This window comes from Ailuropoda melanoleuca, chromosome 14 (genome assembly GCF_002007445.2).
Source record: "Ailuropoda melanoleuca isolate Jingjing chromosome 14, ASM200744v2, whole genome shotgun sequence".
Lineage (NCBI taxonomy): Eukaryota > Metazoa > Chordata > Mammalia > Carnivora > Ursidae > Ailuropoda > Ailuropoda melanoleuca.
The window spans coordinates 50,994,869-51,014,364 of NC_048231.1; the positions used below are offsets into that span (position 1 = coordinate 50,994,869).

The following is a 19,496-nucleotide window of genomic DNA, read 5'->3' on the forward strand; positions in this document are numbered from 1 at the left end:
CTCTCTCTTCTGTATAGCATTTCTCATAGCATAGATGCTATACACACACACACACACACACACACACACACACACACATATATATATTTTTTCTTTTCACACTTCCTCCCTCAATAGATCAACTCTAATGGCGGATCTTGTCCTGTTCCTCTCCCCTCAGAGGCAGGAACAGTGCCTTGGAAATAAGGGTGTTCGATAAATATCTCATGAGTAAATTTTTTTAAAGGTACAATCATTCTTTTTTCCCCCCAGATTTTTAGTTATGTTAATTCTAAAGAACACATTTCAGTTCAGCTTTTTTTTCTTTTCACTCTCACCGATCTTAATGGTTAGGTCATTTGTTTATCACCATCCTTTTAACTCCTGGGTCCAGTTGTTAGCAAGTCACTTAGACCCAGTTAAACAATAACTAGGATACATAAAAAGCAATATCCCAAAATAAAACACATAAAGAGTCTACTGTGAAAATTAATCTAATAGCATCTCCCATTTCTCTTTTTCAAGTAGCTACCACTTAGTGGCTTATGATACACAGCTGTACATAATTGTAAGAATATGAGATATAATAGAAAACACAAACTAAATTGTATTTTGCTTAAGTGGATACTGAAGTAATGTCAGCTCTCTGAGGTTACCCGACTACACAGCTGAACTGCAAAATTAGAAAAAATACCTGGGTATGTGTGTAAATCTTGAAACTAGCTCCTTACTATAATCATTTTTTAAAAATAATACCCCATATAGGCAGAACATTTTATCACTTGTAAAATCCCTTTACAGATAATATCTGACCTGATCTTCACAAACACCTCTGATACAATCAGGGCAGATGTCACTGCCCTTATTTAAAGATAAGGAGACAGAACCAGAGAAGCTAAGTGATTTGATAAAGGTCACATGTGGAGTGCCTGTGCATATATTTGAAAATAATTTTCAGAAACATAAGCAGCAAGAGCTCTGGAAGTGTGCTACCATACAATTCTTGAAAGAAATCAGACCAGGTAATGAGATTGTGTCTACTAGCCCCACATGAAAATCAATTCCATTGCCCAGAGAAGGACAATAAATACTGATCTTGCCATTTTAATGCAAGAAGCAAAATATATTTTCATGGGTGTCACCAAAACACGATAGGACAGGTCTCACTGGTGCAGCACATAAATGGAAATGGAGAGCTTGTCCAAAAGAAACAGATTTAATAGAAGAAACGAGAGAATGACATGTGTCATGAATGCAGTGATCCACTGCAGAGAATTCTATGAGCCCGTACTATAAAACTGGTCCTCAGATTTTCAATTTACCAGGTAGGTAATATTTGTAACACATCTAGGGCAATGAAATCAGGTTGCTAACATCCAATTAGTTTGATTGAAAATCTTAAAATATTTTTTTTTAAATGGCAGTTAACTTTTATTGACCATTTGCTATATGTCAGGTTCTGTTCTAGGCACCTTACACACAGTAGCTCAGTAAGGCTTCATGGCCACACTATAAGATATATATATATATATACATTTATATTTTAAGATTTTATTTATTTATTTTGTCACAGAGAGAGAGAGAGCACAAGCAGGGGGAGCAGCAGGCAGAAGGAGAAGCAAACTCCCCAGTAAGCAAGGAGCCCAATGTGGGACTCGATCCCAGGACCCTGAGATCATGACCTGAGCTGAAGGCAGACACTTAACTGACTGAGCCACCCAGGTGTCCCAAGATATATATTTTTGTCATCAGCCCTGTTTTACAGATAAAGCAACGGAAGTCAAGAGAAGATCAGCAGTTTTCCTGTGGTCCCATGTACAGCTCCGGGCAGAGCCAGAGCTCAGTCCCTGGCAGCAGGGTCCCAAGTCTGTGTTTTCAGCTGCTGACTGTGGCTCTATACCCTCCAGCATCATCATTTCGTAAAAGGGATACTTTAACACAAAAACCAGGCAGGGTATCTCAAAACAGGAGTCATTTCTTCAAATTTAATCTATGTAGCAGTATTAAAAACTCACTATTTCCCCCCTTTCTGTTCAGACTTTTGTAAACGTCATCACAGACCTCCCTCCACAGGTCGGCAGAGCAGGACTGGATAAGCACGAGAACGGAGTTTCCGGACAAGGATAAAATAAAAATGAAAGTCAAAGACTTTCAGGGCAGAAACATACGACGGATCATCTCCTAAGAAAGAGGACAACACATGAATCACAGAACCTTCATGTCGAAGACATCTGAAGGGTCAACCAGTTCAACCCTTTCTGAATACAGAAATCACCTTCCGCATGTCAGGTGCTGCGTGAACGGGTCAGCCACTGGAAACTCACTACTCGTGATTCAGTGCTTGTCAAATTTGTACAGACCCTCTGTTCTCCTCCATCACCTTTCTAAATTCTTTTCATCATTCCTCATTGGTAGAGCAAGGTTCCAGAACCTTTCCTAACCTGGGTGCTATACCTAGAGTATAGTCCATTTTGTGCTCTCTTTCTTAAAATGCAGGAAGTGGAAATCAGTGTGATAATCATAGGGAGGCTAATTAGCTCTGGTACAATAAGACTATCACCTCCTTCAACATGGGTGTTTGGCTTTCTTATGCAACATAAGATTATAGTAGGCTGTGTGTGTGTGTGTGTGTGTGTGTGTGTGTGTGTGTCTGGTGGGGGGGGTGGTGGTAAGGAAATAACAGTCCAGAGTGATATGGGTCATACTGTAGATTCCTATGCATTTAAGCCAAATTCTCAATCTCTTTTATATATGCTGCCGCTAAGTTTTATTACTGTAATTCCACAGTAGTACTGTTGGGTTTTAAACCACACAGGATGAATGTGCAATTACTCCTGCTACCTATCACCCTATTAGAATCATCCACTGTTCGAGCCTGGCCAAGGACAATTTCCATCTACTTCACAGAATGCTTAGAGGCCCTCTCAGCTTATAAGCTCCATGACTTGCTCTCTGTGAGCCCCAAATGCTCACAACCATCCAAGTGACAGGTGGGGACCATCCCAGACTCTCTAGTCTCTAGTCTGAAGCCCCTGTGTCCCTCCTTGTACCTCACGCTTCCACCGTGTCCCACTGCTCATCAGCCACAGACACCAGTCTTATCTTCATTTTTCTCAAAAGCCTCAGGTCAAAAAAGAGTGAAACTATTTTTTTTTTTCATACAGTAAAGAGAAATTTGACTTCACTCTCCTCACCCACCTCCAATGCCTCCCTCCTCTTGTTTCTAGCTCTGACTCTCCAACCTAACACACTCCTATTTCCTAAGACTGACTTGTCCAACCACAGCTATTTCGACTGTGTTCAAGGTCCGTGCATGACCCTCCAGGAGTCACGTCAACCTCGGGTTGCAAAAACTGAAAGAGCATGCTTCGTCATTAGGCTTCCATGCTTACGTGAGGTTGAATACTTCTGAAGGCGTAGTGTTGGAATGCAAATATCAGTTCAAAATTGGTTTTAATATCTTTAAAAATACTGCCAATCTGTGATAAAAGGTATGCTGTCTCTTTGAGAGTTATACATCTATACTTCAGGCAGCAATAAAAAAAATCCGAGCATTATATTCAGGGGAAATATATATTAAAGCTGTGTCAGTAGCTGAAATGTACACGCAGAAAACCCAAGAGACAGGACAAAATCTGTAAGGGAGAACAGGGCAGGAAATATTAAGTAGGCGGAGTTGTTAGTGACGAGAATGAAACAGATGGCGTCCTCTCTCCAGTCTAGACAATGGAATTCTAACCCTTTTTTGGACGGAGAGGGAGACTATATATTGTCGTGCCCAAAATAGGATTCCTTAAAATCACACTGAAGTGAACTAGCACTAACCGTGCCACTGACGGAGCATGCCTGGAGGACAGAGGGTCCTGCGGGCTCCCGTGTCCCCACCCACAATAAGGGGGTGTCAGCATCTGCCCGGGAGCCTTCACAAGGCAGTTATCAAATCAATCACAGGTTTGAAAGCAATGCCTCTACTGTGAAATGATGTATCTGGTGTTATACATCACTATTGTTTGCCCTGAAACAGATGGGATCATATCAGAAATTATTTCACAAAAAAGAAAGACAGTTTGATTCAACTACAGAGAGAGAGGAGATGCCATCGTTTGGAGACGTGAGGAAGAGAAAGCATTTTCAAACTCCTTTCTCCTTGGGCCCAGCAGCCCAGGCTGTGTGAAGGGCCAGTCCAGAGCCGCAGTTCGCTCCAGGGACCCCACAGCCGGCGGTGGGGCAGCAAAACAGACGCAGGGGTGGCTAGAACCGGCCCAGCACTCATCCCCAGAAGGTGGCTGTTCTATGAAATTCAGCACCACCACCACCTCAAGAACAGACTTTGCCCACGAGTGCTGAACTTGCGGAAGCAATATACAACCTATTACAAAGGAAAATGGAACATCTACAGCTGTTCAGCTTTCATCATTTCTCCTACCAGCCAGGGCCAGACTGTGCTTTGAGAACTTTCAAAACTTAAAAAAGAAATGACACATATGGCTGTGTCTACTTAAGTAACGCTATCTGCAGAATCAATTAATTCCATAAAAATTTACTGAATCGCCTCCCCTCAGCCCACCATCCAATGCAGAGATTCTTCACGTAACTGAGGAAAGAACGCTTGAGTGTCCCAATATATTATTTCTCTCTACTTCCCTAGCAGAGAAGTAGGCATACAGACACAGCACTATCGCCTGTCTGGGAGCTTTTCTTTAGGTTTTGATTTTTATAAGACGCTACATTTCTCCCTCCATCAACCCTACTTTATTTAAGCTGTGAACAGGGTTCAGCACAGTCAATTAGAACTTTATAATCTCAACTTGAAGACGGCAGGCGGCCCACAAATCACCCTGGCTTATTTTACAAATGGGCCCCATGTCATTGGCGAGCAGCCCCTCCATTAAATATCCATCAATAAAAACACAGCTTTAAAGCTATCTCTAGGATAGAATCTATTATTCCAATGCCCCTCCAGGCTAAAAGCACATTAACGGTGAACATAAAACAAGGGGACCAGGGTGAGAGGATCTGACCTATACGCAGACATCATTAAAGGAGACAGTGTCTGTCAACTGTAGGGAGAATTCCTGTACCAACTAGATGATACTCACAGGATAGCGTAAATAAAAATGGTAAAAAAGGAGGTAGAGGTTACCTGAAGATACCAAGCCTTGAGGTCCCAAAGCCCACAGGCTGGCAGGCTACGGTCCAGAGGCGAAGGGAATTATTCGTTCCCGTGCAGGATGCTGACAGAGCTGGGGAAGCGTATTAACCACCCAATAAACACCATGCTGCACGTCAACACCCAGAAAGACGGTACCGACTCGCCCGGGGTGTCCCTTACTCACCGGCACACTTGGTTCTGGTTCTGAGAGCTGGCCCAGGAGACCCAGTGCCGCCCTCGCCCGGCCTGGTGAGCAGCACACTGATCTCGTACTCCGTGTCTGGGTCGAGGTGCCCGATTTTGTAACTCGTGGAGTCCACCGGCTGTCGGTCGTTCCAGCTCCCGCTTGCCGTGCAGTACTCCACCTCTCGGGCCACAATGGGCCCGTCCCCATTGATGGAGTTGGCGTTGAGTTGAATCCAGAGGTAGGTTGCCCCCACAGAGGCCAGCTGAGGTGGAGCGATGGGAACGGGGGGCTCTGGAAGGCAAATCAGAGAGTCCTCTTTCAGACACGTTGCTCTTCTGTTTTAAACCAGCTCAACATACACCAATTATTAAAATACAGAAGTCGTGAGCATGTCAGGAATGAAGTGAAGAGAATGGTTTTGTTGATGTTATTAAGAAAAAGCATACTGGTGAAGACTTTCACAATGTTCAAATTTGTGAAATAAACCATCTTTCAAACCTAAGCTTGCTCAAGTAGGGATACCCCCAGTTTGTTTTAGGACACAACTCATTTTTCTCAGGCTCAAAGGACTTTTTTTCCCCACTAAAAGTAACTTGCTAAAGTTCTCTCGATGGTAGTACTTAAGCTCCACGAGGCACTTTATTGCCCACTTCCTAATTGAGATTGGCTTCTAAATCATCACAGGTGCTGGTTATCTATCTCATTAAATTCAGTTTCCTTATATTTATTATTCCACAGATGTCATCAGTTTTAAAACATGGCCAGAATTATAGTTTCTCTCATCATAAATGCATTTCCAGGATGACTTGTTGCCCAAAACACCATCCCAGTGGACTCATTAAGCCACAGGAGAACTAAGACGTCTGGATAATAAAGCCCACCCCTGCTGCTGTGCAAGGAGTCTCCAGTATGAGTCTTATGAAAGCAGTGAGTAGAAAGAGAAGCTCTAAAACAAAGTGCAAGCCATGCCCAGCTTGGTAAAATTCTAAGCAATCAATGAAATACTCTTTAAGACTAAGAAAGTCTCTTTCATTGTTTAAAACCTGAGACGGACTCTTTTTCTACATCACTGAGAAGGGAGAAAGAGACAATCTTGTTTTAAATAGTTGCCCCGTCTAGCAGTAAGGTGTTGGTAGAACGGCTTGCCAGGCACCAGGTGAAGGACCCTATATGCCCGATGTCGCTGTACATGATACTGGGAAAGGAGATAACTGTGCACAATAGCGTATTTCTATCTTCATGAATTTCCATCTGAGGAAAAAAAATTGTAAGATCTAGTGACTTTTTTTTTTTGTTTCAGAGGTGGAATTTAGTGATTCATCAGCTGCATGTAACAACCAGTGCTCATTCCATCAGGTGCCCTTCTTAAGGCCCATCACCCAGCTACCCCATGCCCCAACCTCCCCTCCTGCAACCCTCAGTTTGTTTCCTAGAGTTCAGTGTCTTTTATGGTTTGGCTCCCTTTCTGATTTTTTTTTTCAGGCATGTTTCCACAGGTGGTTTGTGTCTTTCTGGGCTGTGTGTGTGTATGTGTTTCAACTCCTCAGTTAGCATATCTGAATGCACAAAAAATAAAACCTGCTATGTTCTGTTGCTGGCATATGCTGGCTCGTATCTGCAAATTCTGTCAGCTCTGCAGCAATCAACTGATCACGGTCCTGTTTCCTGCTGAAAGGGATCTCATGGCAGCTAGGACCATCTGACCTTGGCCCTTGAGATGATACCTGGTGGACCCCTAGACTAAGATACCAATAGCAACAGTTCTCTTTGTTGGGTGGGGGTGTCTTTGTTCTTATTCTGTATTCAAGGTGTGATGAATCTTACTGACTTTCAACGATAGCTGGGAAATCTCAGTAGACAGAGTCAAAATAAACACTAAAGGATGAATTGTATTTGAAAGACTACAAAATTCATGTAAACTTACTAAAATATTGTTCCTATTGTTTATAAACTACAACTTTGTGCTAGCTCTTCATTTCTTTAAACAGTTCTTACTCAACTCATCATGATTTAACATCAGTTTATATCATTAGGCGATTCCTTGAACCGAGACATGAAATGGGCCTTTAATGGTATATCCTAAGGCAGTTATGTAGCCAGGCTGAAAGCGCAGTTAATTACTTTGAAGTTGCAAATGCTAGCAAGGGTTGCTGAACTGCCATTCAAAATACAACTCAGGGGCAAGGCCACGAAGGTTAGTGAGCACACCAATTCATTTAGGATATTGTTACTAGTATCCTAAAATAGACATGACTTTAATGCTTGCTTGACCTGAGACCGTTTTCTCTATTAATTCCCCATGAGGGAAAGTATCAAATATGTGCAATCAAATGAAAGATTCCACTAGAACCTGGAACAATTGCAATAGACATTCCAAGGGACTTTTGGGTTGCTGGAAGAATCCATACAAGAATAAGTCAATATTTAAATATTAAAATATTTAAATATTTAAATTTTGAATAATTTTTCCCAAAGGAAGAAAGGAAGGAAGGAATTCCACCCCTACTAAGTGATAGAAAGAAAATTAAAATACATGATTCAAGTGAAAGTTCATGATTAAAGTATATTTGACCCTTGAACAACACGGTTTGAACTGCATGGGCCCCCTTATGCACGGAGTTTTTGCAGTACTGTAAATGTATTTCCTCTTCCTCATGATTTTATTAACATTTTCTTTTCTCTAGGTTACTGTAAAAGAATACAGTATATAATATGTATACAAAATGTGTGTTATGGGGCACCTGGGTGGCTCAGCCGTTAAGCGTCTGCCTTCGGCTCAGGTCATGATCCCAACGTCCTGGGATCGAGCCCCACATTGGGCTCCCTGCTCAGCAGGAAGCCTGCTTCTCCCTCTCCCTCTCCCCTTGTTTGTGTTCCTTCTCTTGCTGTTTTTCTCTGTCAAATAAATAAACAAAATCTTACAAACAAAAACAAAAACAAAACAAAACAAAATGTGTGTTAATTGACTGCTTATGTTATCGGTAAGCATTCCGGTCAACAACAGGTTAGGAGTTAAGTTTCTGGGGAGTCAAAAGCTATATGTAGATTTTTCACTATGCAGGGGTTGACACCTCTAACTCTTGCGTTGTTCAAGGGTCAACTATAATTCTAAACCAAATCAGCAATGAAAGAATTTATACACGTACAGATATGTGAACATGTATCTAATGATAAACATTTGTGAATGCCTAACACAGTCTCACATAATTAAATGATATTGATATACATGCATATATACACGAATTGTGGAGATTCTATGAAAGCGTTTTTATGTCCCAGATTATTAAAACCAGTGGTAAACATGAATAAGATAGGAGTGACAGTTAAAAAGTGATGTGGGTTTCTTTAGGGGGGCTGGTGCCAAATCAGTATGTGAACTTAAGAAAATTACAAACTCTACAGACATTAGTTTTTCCCATTTTTAGAAGATCAACACTCCAAATATTACATGCATATAAAAAGGAGTTAAATTATACACAAGCGGCCTCAAAAGTGTCACTGCATATTTTAAAGTAATTATCTCAAGGTAATACTTTATTAAGTATAACATGCTAGTATAATTCAGCATGTTATCTCACTTTAAAATATAAATGATATGAAAAATATGGCCATAATATTATAAATGGAGGAAAAGTCAAATTTCAGATTTGAGCCACAACTGCAAGCCAGCCGTCCCCGGCTCTGGTCGTGTGCAGAGATGAAAAGAGGGGCCTGGACATTTTTATCACAATGAGCCAAGCTACCAGTATGCCGTCCTCAGACAGGAAAATGTGCTGCGTAAATGTGAATCACAACCCATTCATTCTTTGTGCGCACGTTTGTGCTGGAAGACTAGAAATTTATGATTTACTGACGCCACCCAACAAATGAACTTTTCCACAGAGGCCATTTTTAGGAAGGTTCCTAGATTTACATTCTCCTGATAATGAAGCACGATGCCTCAAGAACGGGGCTGGTCAGAGCGAAACGCTGTAGTGACTATCAATCAGAAAATGGAACACGATCACAGAGAACTGAGCCGGGAGGAACATTAAGTACTAATAATGATAATAAAGAACTCAGCCACGGAACACTGAGGCTGCTGCTTTCCTGGATTTGTTGGTAAACGGTGCCCATTTTCTACTCTGCGACTCCGCGCTTCCCAGAGAGCCTTCTGCAGACACGGTGTGCGTTCCTGTGAAGAGTTAGCTTTCTCACAGCTACTAAACCTGAACTCAAGTCCAACCAGGCCCCCTGAAGTTTCACCACAAACAAAAATTCCTGAGAATCTGCTGTGGCAAAATATATTAGCGGAGTAGATATTTCACCGTATGTAACATCAGTCATTGCTGCTGGGGGGCAGGCTCACCGATAAATATTTCTCTCATAAGCCAGGAGTAACTAACATGGCAGCAGGGATTTCACAACAGAGGCAATATGCCAAAATCGCCTGTAGATTTTATAACAGAGGCTGTGCCCTCAGAGATTTTCATTTAATATAGGTGGGGTGGGGGCAGGGAAGTATAGCGGGGCAGGCATTTAGGTTTTAAAATTCGGAAAGAGGGCAGTGACAAACGTGCCTAAATGAAGCTCCCTGATGTACAGGAGCAGAGGGTGACTCTCCCGCTCTCTTCCCCATCATGGCCGTAACAGGTGCTGGCTGCTTACGCCGTATGCTATTCTAAGTGCCGCTCATGTACTTTTTGCGCCTGACCTTCCTGATCACCGGACGGTGTAGGCGACATTATTCATGCCTATTTTAGACATGAGGAAACAGAAGCACAGAGGGGGCAAGCCCTTGGCCCGTGCCCACATAGCTAGCTCTGGAGTCTGAACCCCGTGGTCTTTAAAACTGCTTGCACAGAGAAATTTGCTCATATAAGGAAGAACCCATCCAAAGGATATCAGCTTTATGTTTCATATTTAACAAATACAGGGGGAAAATTTTCAAAAATAGGCATCATTCTGTTCTCCTAGGACAAAACAGCAATGGCCTGCCACAAATCATCTAAAAATGCCTCACAGTACTTCTAGAAGTCCAAGTTATTCTGTCTGGGACCAGGAATTGCCCTAGCAGTTTAATACCATAAACTCCTCAGCCCACAAAAAAACAAGCATTAGACCAGAAATGGAAACTTATTTCCCCTCTTTTTTTTCACCCCTCACATCCCACCTCCCTGAATATAATGACTCAATTTTCAGTCATGCAAAATATAGTAATGGAACCTAACTGCGACATTATGAATGTTAACTCAGTATTATCAATATGGCTTGTGTGATATGGCTGAGCATTTTTATACCAGCATTGCTTCATTTTATTAACCACCCTGCTATCATAAACACCCTGGCTGGTGAATATTTGCATTTTAAGTGATTTTCTATCAGTAAAAAAAAAATTCATTCCTTAAAAAAATTTATAGGTTGTAATCTCTGTATACAGAGTTGGCAGAAGAACTTGCCAAGAGCACATTCAGTGCTTTTGTATGCAACTAAACCAACATAAATGAAATACATTCTTCAAAAATATCGTTCACGTGCAAAATTTGTACTTAAAATGCAATCCATCAATATAGCCTGTCACCAAGCTACTGTTCGGAAATAGACAAGGATGAGTTTTCGCTTTAAACAAATAATGAACTCACAACCATCTGACATGTCTATTTTAATAGACTATTTAGGGGTATAAAAATACGTTAAGTACCTTTAACTACCAATTCCGCATAGTTTGATATCCCAACACCTCCTTCGGTGCGAATCATGCAGCGGTACTTCCCAGCGTCTCGTTTTGTTGTATTCACGACATTAAAGGAAGCTATGAATCGCCGGGAACTAGTCACCTTTATTTCCTTGAGAGGAGCATCGCGCACATCAATGCCCTGTATAAAAGGGGGGGGGGGACAAAAAGAGACAATATCAGCTGTCATATCGAACCAGTGAGACATGTGGTGGCATATTATCCGTGTTCTTTCCACGTGGATCTGGGTTCCGTGGTTTATTACCCAGGGGCACTAGTTGGAGGGGAACAGCTGGCCGGGAAACTGAAATTCTGCCATGATCAACACTTTCAAGATTGAGGGATGCAAAATTAAGTGTGCAGAAATGTCTTGCCTTTGCCCCTTCAAGATATTAATTATGTTAAGTGAGCTCACCAGGAGTAGAAAAATGCGTATGGAAAAATTCTTTATTTGACTCCCAAACGATCACCATTTGGTATTTTCATGCCACTTTATCTTGTGTTTTTATGCTTGGCTGGAAACAAAATTAATTCACACACTACCCTATGGCTGACCTCATTTTATCTACGAACAAATAAATAATTTATTAAGAATTACATTAAAGACATAAGTAGGTATTAACATATTCGTTACCGAACAGGTCTGATGGACTATTCTAAGCTTTATGATGTTCTTCCAGGATACAAAAACCACGTAGATGCTTAATACTACCTGATACTGAAATGCTACAAGAGAAGTTTGTTCCCCATCCCAGAGTTTCAAAACCACATAAAGGAGGTCCCTCCCTACAGCAGCTTTGTCTTACACCACCCTCAACACATTAAGTACGTCTTTAGCTCTGTAGCCTTTGAAATCCATTCTATGCTTCCTATAGTTTAGAGTCTCATAAGGCTACAGATTTTAGTTCTTAATAGCTGTTTACAATTCCTAGGAAAGAGGCTATCTTTAATATGTCATTTGCAAGCACTGAGTAAAAGATAATGGGCACAGACCCTACGGCTAATGCATGATGCCAAGCACTTTGTTCACTCAGAATCCATTTTGGGTGCCAACCAGGTGCCATCAACTGTGTTAAGACACGAGGCTCACAGTGGGGAATGACAGAAGAACATTTATGGTGCCCATGGCACTTCAATTAGTGGGAAGTCTAGGCTGGAAATAAACACAGAATGACAAGTGATGGCCAGGGTGGGAAAGGGACAGATCAGATGGCTGGCAGAAATCGCCATCTTTAGATATGGCAGCTGCGGGAGGCCAATCTGAGGAAGTGAGCTGAGATCTGAAGGGCGAGGAGGAGCTAACCAGGCAAAGGGAGAGGGTTGGAGAGGAGGGGCATTCTGTCTAGTGGGTGGAGACCCAGCAGGAAGCCCAAGATGGTCAGAGAGAACTGAAAGCCTTGGACGAAATGAAGGCAGCCAGTGGAACCAGGGAGGGAAGGAAGCACCTACGAAACCAGGGACTTTCAGGCTCCATTACAGTGTTTTTATGTACGAGTATGAAAATGCTAAGCTACACATAATAAAACTCATCTATATTACTCGGTGATTCATACTATGCAATGTCTTTTAAAAGCTTTTATCTGTGATTTTTTTTTTTTTTTGGCAGTATGCCCTAATGGACATGAATTTGGAATCAGGTTGACCAGGGTGCCAAAGCTAACTTCAAAGTGATTTACCTTCTTAGAGCCTCCCTTCCTTCATCTGCAACAAGATAATACAACTCACTTGCAGGGCAGTTGTGAGAATTGAAAGATAGACACAAAGGCTTAATGACTGGCACCACACATCCCTACCCAATTTCTGGACCAACTGAGCGATGAGGTCAAGGAGGAAGGCGGACAGGCTGTCAAAGTACCACTTTTATTACCTGTGAACCTGGTATTACAGAATATGGCTGAAATGCAAACAATGGGCTTGCTAATACTGAATCACAGAATTAAACAGACTCACCCACCCGGCCACAGGCCACCTTAGAAAAGCACAGAGGCCTCCCATATGTTGGGTGCTGCTGCAAAACTCACAGGATGGAAGAACAGGGCTCCTACAGGGAGTTAGCTCCCAAAGAAGGGGCTGGGCTGTGCATGCTCACAGCTTCCTTCCCAGGCAGCTCCCGCTTGAGCAGAGAACAGGCATCAGAGTGCTGCACTGGTACAGTTCCTGCCGCAGGGAAGGAAACATCGGGAGTGGGGAAGAAGAGTTCCACCATCACCTTTAGTGCTTTCCATCACAGCAGCTTTGTTAATAGCTTAAAAAGTTACAGTTCAGAGTATGAAGTTCCACAGATACCTTACATGTCTTATGTCGGTCCTGGTTTTTAGTAAATCCCCTAAATTTGGTCGGACAGAGTACACCAAGGAGTTAGGAAAACGAAACGAAATAGAATTAGTCTGGCATTATTAATTAATACAACGGGGGACGGCATTCCTCTCTGTAGTCTCCCAACCTTTGTCGTAAATAAATAAACAATCCAACTCTACCACTAGGAGTAACCTCAGATCTACTAACTCTATAAAATGCAGTTAGGGGTACAAGTCTGTGATTCATCAGTCNAGCAACCTTTCTTTAGGGCTTTTTTTTTTTTTCAAACTTGGAGATTAGATTTGTTGTTTTATTTTTAGTTTGGAAAAAGACAAATAATATATGTGAATAATAAAATTTAAAAAAAGAACATTTGCCAAGCAGCAGTGAAAGCTCAGTTGAAATTAAATAATACAAATTTGTAATACGAAAAAAAAATAAAGGCAGATTTCATATCTGTATCTGTTTTATTAATAGCAGCAACAAAAAAAAGGCTATCTACTCATTTATTTACTCACTTGTGGCATGAATCTTGTAAGAATATGCTTCTATGGTAATCCTGTAGTATTTTTCCTACTAGAATATACCTACTTCAAAAGAATGTTCATTCGAAAGAATTTGGAAGCGTGTACTTACTGATCATCACGGCCATTCAAGGCTGCGGTGAGGGCTCTCAAGTTTAAGAAAGCCTCTGTTCTGGATTTATACATATGTTGAGAGGAGTATTATTTCATAGTTGTGGTCTCCATGCCAGAGATTGATTGTTTAAAATAAACCGCTTCAAACTAACAACTCCACACGACTCTAATACATCAACTCTCAGGACTGGGGCTTTCTTTTTGAATCCCACGTACTGAGTCACACAGAAAATTAGACTCAGTTTCTTCAAGAGAAATAGTACATAGGAAAGAGAACCCAAGTGCTAACTAATCATACTTTTAGCTTAGGATCCATACCAAATCATAGCTCTTGCTCAAATCTGCAGGTCATTTTGTATTAAATCACTCAACGGTACATGGATCCAAGGATTCATTTAGCCAACACTTAGTAAAAATCTCTGAGGCAGGCACTGTATTAATTACAGGTAGAATGGAATTAAAAGATCCCTTACCTAACCAAATTTACAGTCTGGTGAGAAAAACTGCCAAGTAAGGCAATGTTTAGAGTACAGAGTAATAAACTGCATAACACAGCAAACCTAGGAAAAGGGGTCCACATTGGAGAAGGGTGTGAGGTTGGGGCAGCCTTCTAGAAAGCACTACTTGAGGCCAGGCTGCGGGATGCACAGGAGTTTCTCAGGCAGGGAAGGAGGAGAAATAGAGCCCAGTGAGTGAGGAGAGCTTTGCAAAAGTCAAGAGCCAAGAGAGCATGGAACGATATAGGAAGTACAACTGACTCCATGCAGCTAGAACAAAGCGCGTCTGGAATGGCAGGTGATGAGGCTAGAAGGATAAGCATAATATGGCCACACCAAGGAATATGAGGATTATAGTTTACCCTGATGCCAGGAATGTAAATATTTTAGGTAAAACGGTGACATGAGCACGTCTATGGGAACAGTAACAGACTGAAGGAAAAAATGTGGGATCCCAACTGATGTCAAGGGAAATTGGTAATTGTTTTTTTTTTTTTTTTTAAGAAATCAACAAGTGACACAAAGAGGGATGAGAGAGAGGGAGGAAAGGATTCTAAAGAAATTTAGGATTCTAAAAATATTTAGAAGCTACAATGGATAAAATGTGTGTTGTATAGCAGTAACACCTTCCTTTTGTAGGAGACTAGAATGTCTTCACAGTCAAGAAACAGATCTTATTCAACGGGGGGTGCACATGAGTGCACAAGAAATAAAACTCAATAAATATTTGCTGACTCTAAAAATCATAGTCCCAGTTCTAATGTTCCAATGAAACAATGCTCCATAGGTAGACCAGAAATAGAAGCTGCTAAATTAATAGATTTATTCTCCAGGTCCTAAAACTGGGTAACTGGTCCTTATTTACAAGGGAGACCAATACGGAAAATAAAGATGTTTCAGAGATTCTTCATGTCCCTCTGTCAGCAACATGCCCACTCATCATGATTGAGGTAGGCAGAATAATAGTCCCCAAAGATGTCTACTGCCTAGTTCCCAGAACTTGTGAATGTGCTTTCTATGCATAGCAAAAGGAAGTTTGCAGATGTGATTAAAATAAGAATTTGGGGGCGCCTGGGTGGCACAGCGGTTAAGCGTCTGCCTTCGGCTCAGGGCGTGATCCCGGCGTTATGGGATCGAGCCCCACATCAGGCTCCTCTGCTGGGAGCCTGCTTCTTCCTCTCCCACTCCCCCTGCTTGTGTTCCCTCTCTCGCTGGCTGTCTCTATCTCTGTCGAATAAATAAATAAAATCTTTAAAAAAATTAAAATAAAATAAAATAAAATAAAATAAAATAAGAATTTGGAGAAGGGACAATTATCCTAGTATCCCCGAATACTAAATTATCCAGATGGGCCCAATGGAATCACAAGGTAAGAGAGTCAAATGCAGAAGAAGGAAATGTGACCACAGAAACAAAGGCTGGAGTGATGCATTTTGAAAAAGGAGGAAGGGATCATGAGCCAAGAAATGAAGGAGGTCTCCAACAAGCTACGAAAGGTAAGGGACAGATTCTCCCCTACATGTTCCAGGAGGAACCAGCCTTGCCATCACCTTATATGAGGACTTCTGACTTCTAGAACTACATCTTTGGTAATTTGTTAAAGAAGCAATAGGACACTGATATAGTGACCATCAGGATAATGAAAAAGCCTGTGGTTTTTCACAGATGTTCAGCAGTCCTGCACCCTGATTTGTCAGAGCTACAAGCACATCTTAAGATAGGTTTAGGTCTCAAGGGCTAGCAAAAGTTCTATTCACAGGTCATCACTGTAGACGAAACAAAAGAACAAAGTTGAAAGACTCATACTTTTCAACTTCAAAACTTGCTACAAAGCTACAGTAATCAAAAGTACAGCATGGCACTAGCATAAGGACAGATACACAATGGAACAGAGTAGGGAGCCCAGAAACAAACCCTTACATACATGGTCAGTGGATTTTCGACAAGGGTGCCCAGACCACTCAACGGGGAAATGACAGTCTTCAGCAATTGGTATTGGGAAAATTGGATATCCAGGCAAAAGAATAAAGTTGGGCCCTTATCTTTCACTCCATACAAAAATTAACTTAAAACAGATCAAATATCTAAAATTAAGATCTAAAACTTTTAAGTATCTTAGAAGAATAACATAGGGAAAACCTTCATGATGTTAGATTCGGAACTGATTTCTTAAATCAGATACCAAAATCACAGGCAACAGAAGACAAAAACAGACTAGACTATCAAAATTAAAAACTTTGTACATCAAAGGAGATTAAAACAATGGAGAGTGGAAGAAAATATTCACAATCATATATATGATAGGGATTAAGATCTTGAATATATAAAGAAGTCCTTCAACCAAAAGCAACAACAAGAAACAAACAATCCAATTTAAAAATGGGCAAAGGATCTATGACAACATGGATGAACTTAGAGGACATTATGCTAAGTGAAATAAGTCAGAGAAAGACAAATACCATATGATTTCATTCACATATGGAATCTAAATGACAAAACAATGAATAAACAAACAAACGGCAGAATCAGACCCATAAATACAGAGAACTGACAGCTGTCAGAGGGAAGGAGGTAGAGAGAGGGACAAAATGGATGAAGGGGAGTGGGAGATACGGCCTTACAGTTATGGAATGAGTAAGTCAAGGGAATAAAAGGCACAACATAGAGAATACAATCAATGATATTGGAATAGCGTTGTGTGGTGACAGATGGTAGGTACACTTGTGGTGAGCACAGCATTACGTATAGAGAAGTTGAATCACTATGTTGTACACCTGGAACTAATGTAACATGTGTCAATGATACTCAATTTTTTTTTAATGGGCAAAGAAATTAAAGACATTTCCCCCAAAGAAGATATACACATGGCTTATGAGTATATGCAAAGATGCTCAACATCTTTGGTCAATAGGGAAATACATGTCAAAACCACAATGAAATACCACTGTACATCCAGCAGGATGGCTATCATCCAAAAAAAAATTAAAAATTAAAAATAACAAGTTGTCAGGGTGCCTGGGTAGCACAGTCGTTAAGCGTCTGCCTTCGGCTCAGGGTGTGATCCCAGAGTCCTGGGATCGAGCCCCACATCAGGCTCCTCCGCTAGGAGCCTGCTTCTTCCACTCCCCCTGCTTGTGTTCCCTCTCTCACTGGCTGTTTCTCTGTCACATAAATAAATAAAATCTTTTAAAAAAATAACAAGTTGTCAAGGATTTAGAGACATGGGAACCCTGCACATTGCTGGTGGGATTATAAAATGATGCAGTCGCTGTGGAAAACATTCTGGCAAGACCTCAAAAAGCTAAACAGAATTATCGTATTATTCAGTAATTCTACTTCTAAATATAAACCAAAAGAATTGAAAACAGGTACTCAAAGACATACTTATATGCCAATGTTCACAGCAGCATTATTCACAATAACCAAAAGGTGGACTACAACCTAAGTGTCCATTGATGGCTGGATGGATAAACAAAAGGTGGCCTGTACAGGCAATGGAATATCCTTTAGCCTTAAAAAGGAAGGAAATTCAGACACATGCCACAACATGGACAAACCTTGACCACATCATGTTAGGTGAATACACTAGTCACAATGGACAACTATGGTATAATTCCACTTATATGAGGGATCTAGAATGAGCAAATTCATAGAGACAGAAAGTAGAATGAAGGTTACCAGGGGTGGGGGAGAGGGAATAGGAGTTATTTCTTAATAGATTTTGTTTCAGGTGATAGAAAAGTTTTGGAAATAAATAGTGGGAACGGTTACATCACATTGTGAATGTACTTAACCACTGAACTGTACTGTTGCACATGGTCAAAATGGCAAACTTCATTTTATGCATATTACATCATCACTACCTACTACAGCTCAACAGCATAAACTCCAGCTTTTGCACCTTTATTTGAAGACTGTCCTAAAATAATCTGGAGTGCAGGTTAAAAATGATTGCAAAAAATAGGTAAAATGGACTTGCTGAGTTGAATGGAGAATAGAAGGAGAGATGCAAAGCCGACCTGCTACGTCCAAGCAGGGGCAGAAGAGGAAAGCAAGAGAGGAGGGCTCTTTTCAACCGGGGTGGGGGGGTAGCCAACACGCAATGAGGAGGGCAGGGCATCGTAGATGTCCACAAGCCACCAGAGACATCCGGCACAGGGCAGACCCACACAAAATAGATTCTTAAGGACAATAAAAAGAGCCATGGATTTTTAAAATCTAAGGTTTACTGTAGAAACTTATTTTAAATATAAAAATATAAAAAATATAGCCATTTAGAAAACTAGACATAATCCACTCAAAGATAAATATTGTAAATATTTTAAGGTATTTTCATTTACTTTTTTCTGATGCATTATTTTCATTTAAATAAAATTTGAAATGGTGGTTGTTGTGTGTGTGTGTGTGTTATCTCTGTGAAATCTACAGACATTTTCATAACCTATCTTAGATGGTTTCAAAAAACATGCTTTTTAATGTTTCCCACTTTATAGCTATAGCCATTATTTATGTATATATTTCTTTATCACTATACATTGAAATTATTTACATGTTTTACTATCATAAATTATGTTAGGACAATTTGTACTCCTAAAATTATTGGTTTAAAGGGAATGAAAAATTTTAAGGTTTTTTTTTTGATGAATAACATAAAAAGCTTTAAGAGAGTTAATTATCTATTTATAAGAACTGTTTTTACAGGGTGCCTGGGTGGCTCAGATGGTTCAGCGTCTGCCTTCGGCTCAGGTCATGATCCCGGGGTCCTGGGATCAAGCCCCGCATCGGGCTCCCTGTTCAGTGGGGAGCCCGCTTCTCCCTCTGCCTCTGTCTCTCATGAATAAATAAATAAAATCTTAAAAAAATTATTTTTTAACGAGAGTTCTGATGGCTCCTAAAATCAAGTTATTTTCCAACTCCTTTCAGATATTACAAACAGATCAAATAGGATAGAGAACTGGCCTGAATCACTGATCTTTTCTTACAATATTTCCAAAACAGTATAAAGTAGGGGGAAAAAACCCTCAGCTTATCT

The 19,496-nt window shown here is 40.8% G+C and overlaps 1 protein-coding gene across 6 annotated transcripts in view; it reads right to left on the reverse strand.

The window, feature by feature from the left end:
• Positions 1-19,496, reverse strand: part of PTPRM (protein tyrosine phosphatase receptor type M) — a 784,719-nt gene that overhangs the window by 390,021 nt on the left and 375,202 nt on the right. For all 6 annotated transcript variants that reach the window (XM_019797919.2, XM_011222861.3, XM_034642281.1 and 3 more), the window contains exons 6-7: positions 10,999-11,173; positions 5,316-5,609 (exon numbers count right to left, since the gene is read on the reverse strand). In XM_019797919.2, coding sequence (XP_019653478.1) covers positions 5,316-5,609; positions 10,999-11,173 — 469 coding nt within the window. The remainder of the gene's footprint in view (positions 1-5,315; positions 5,610-10,998; positions 11,174-19,496) is intronic.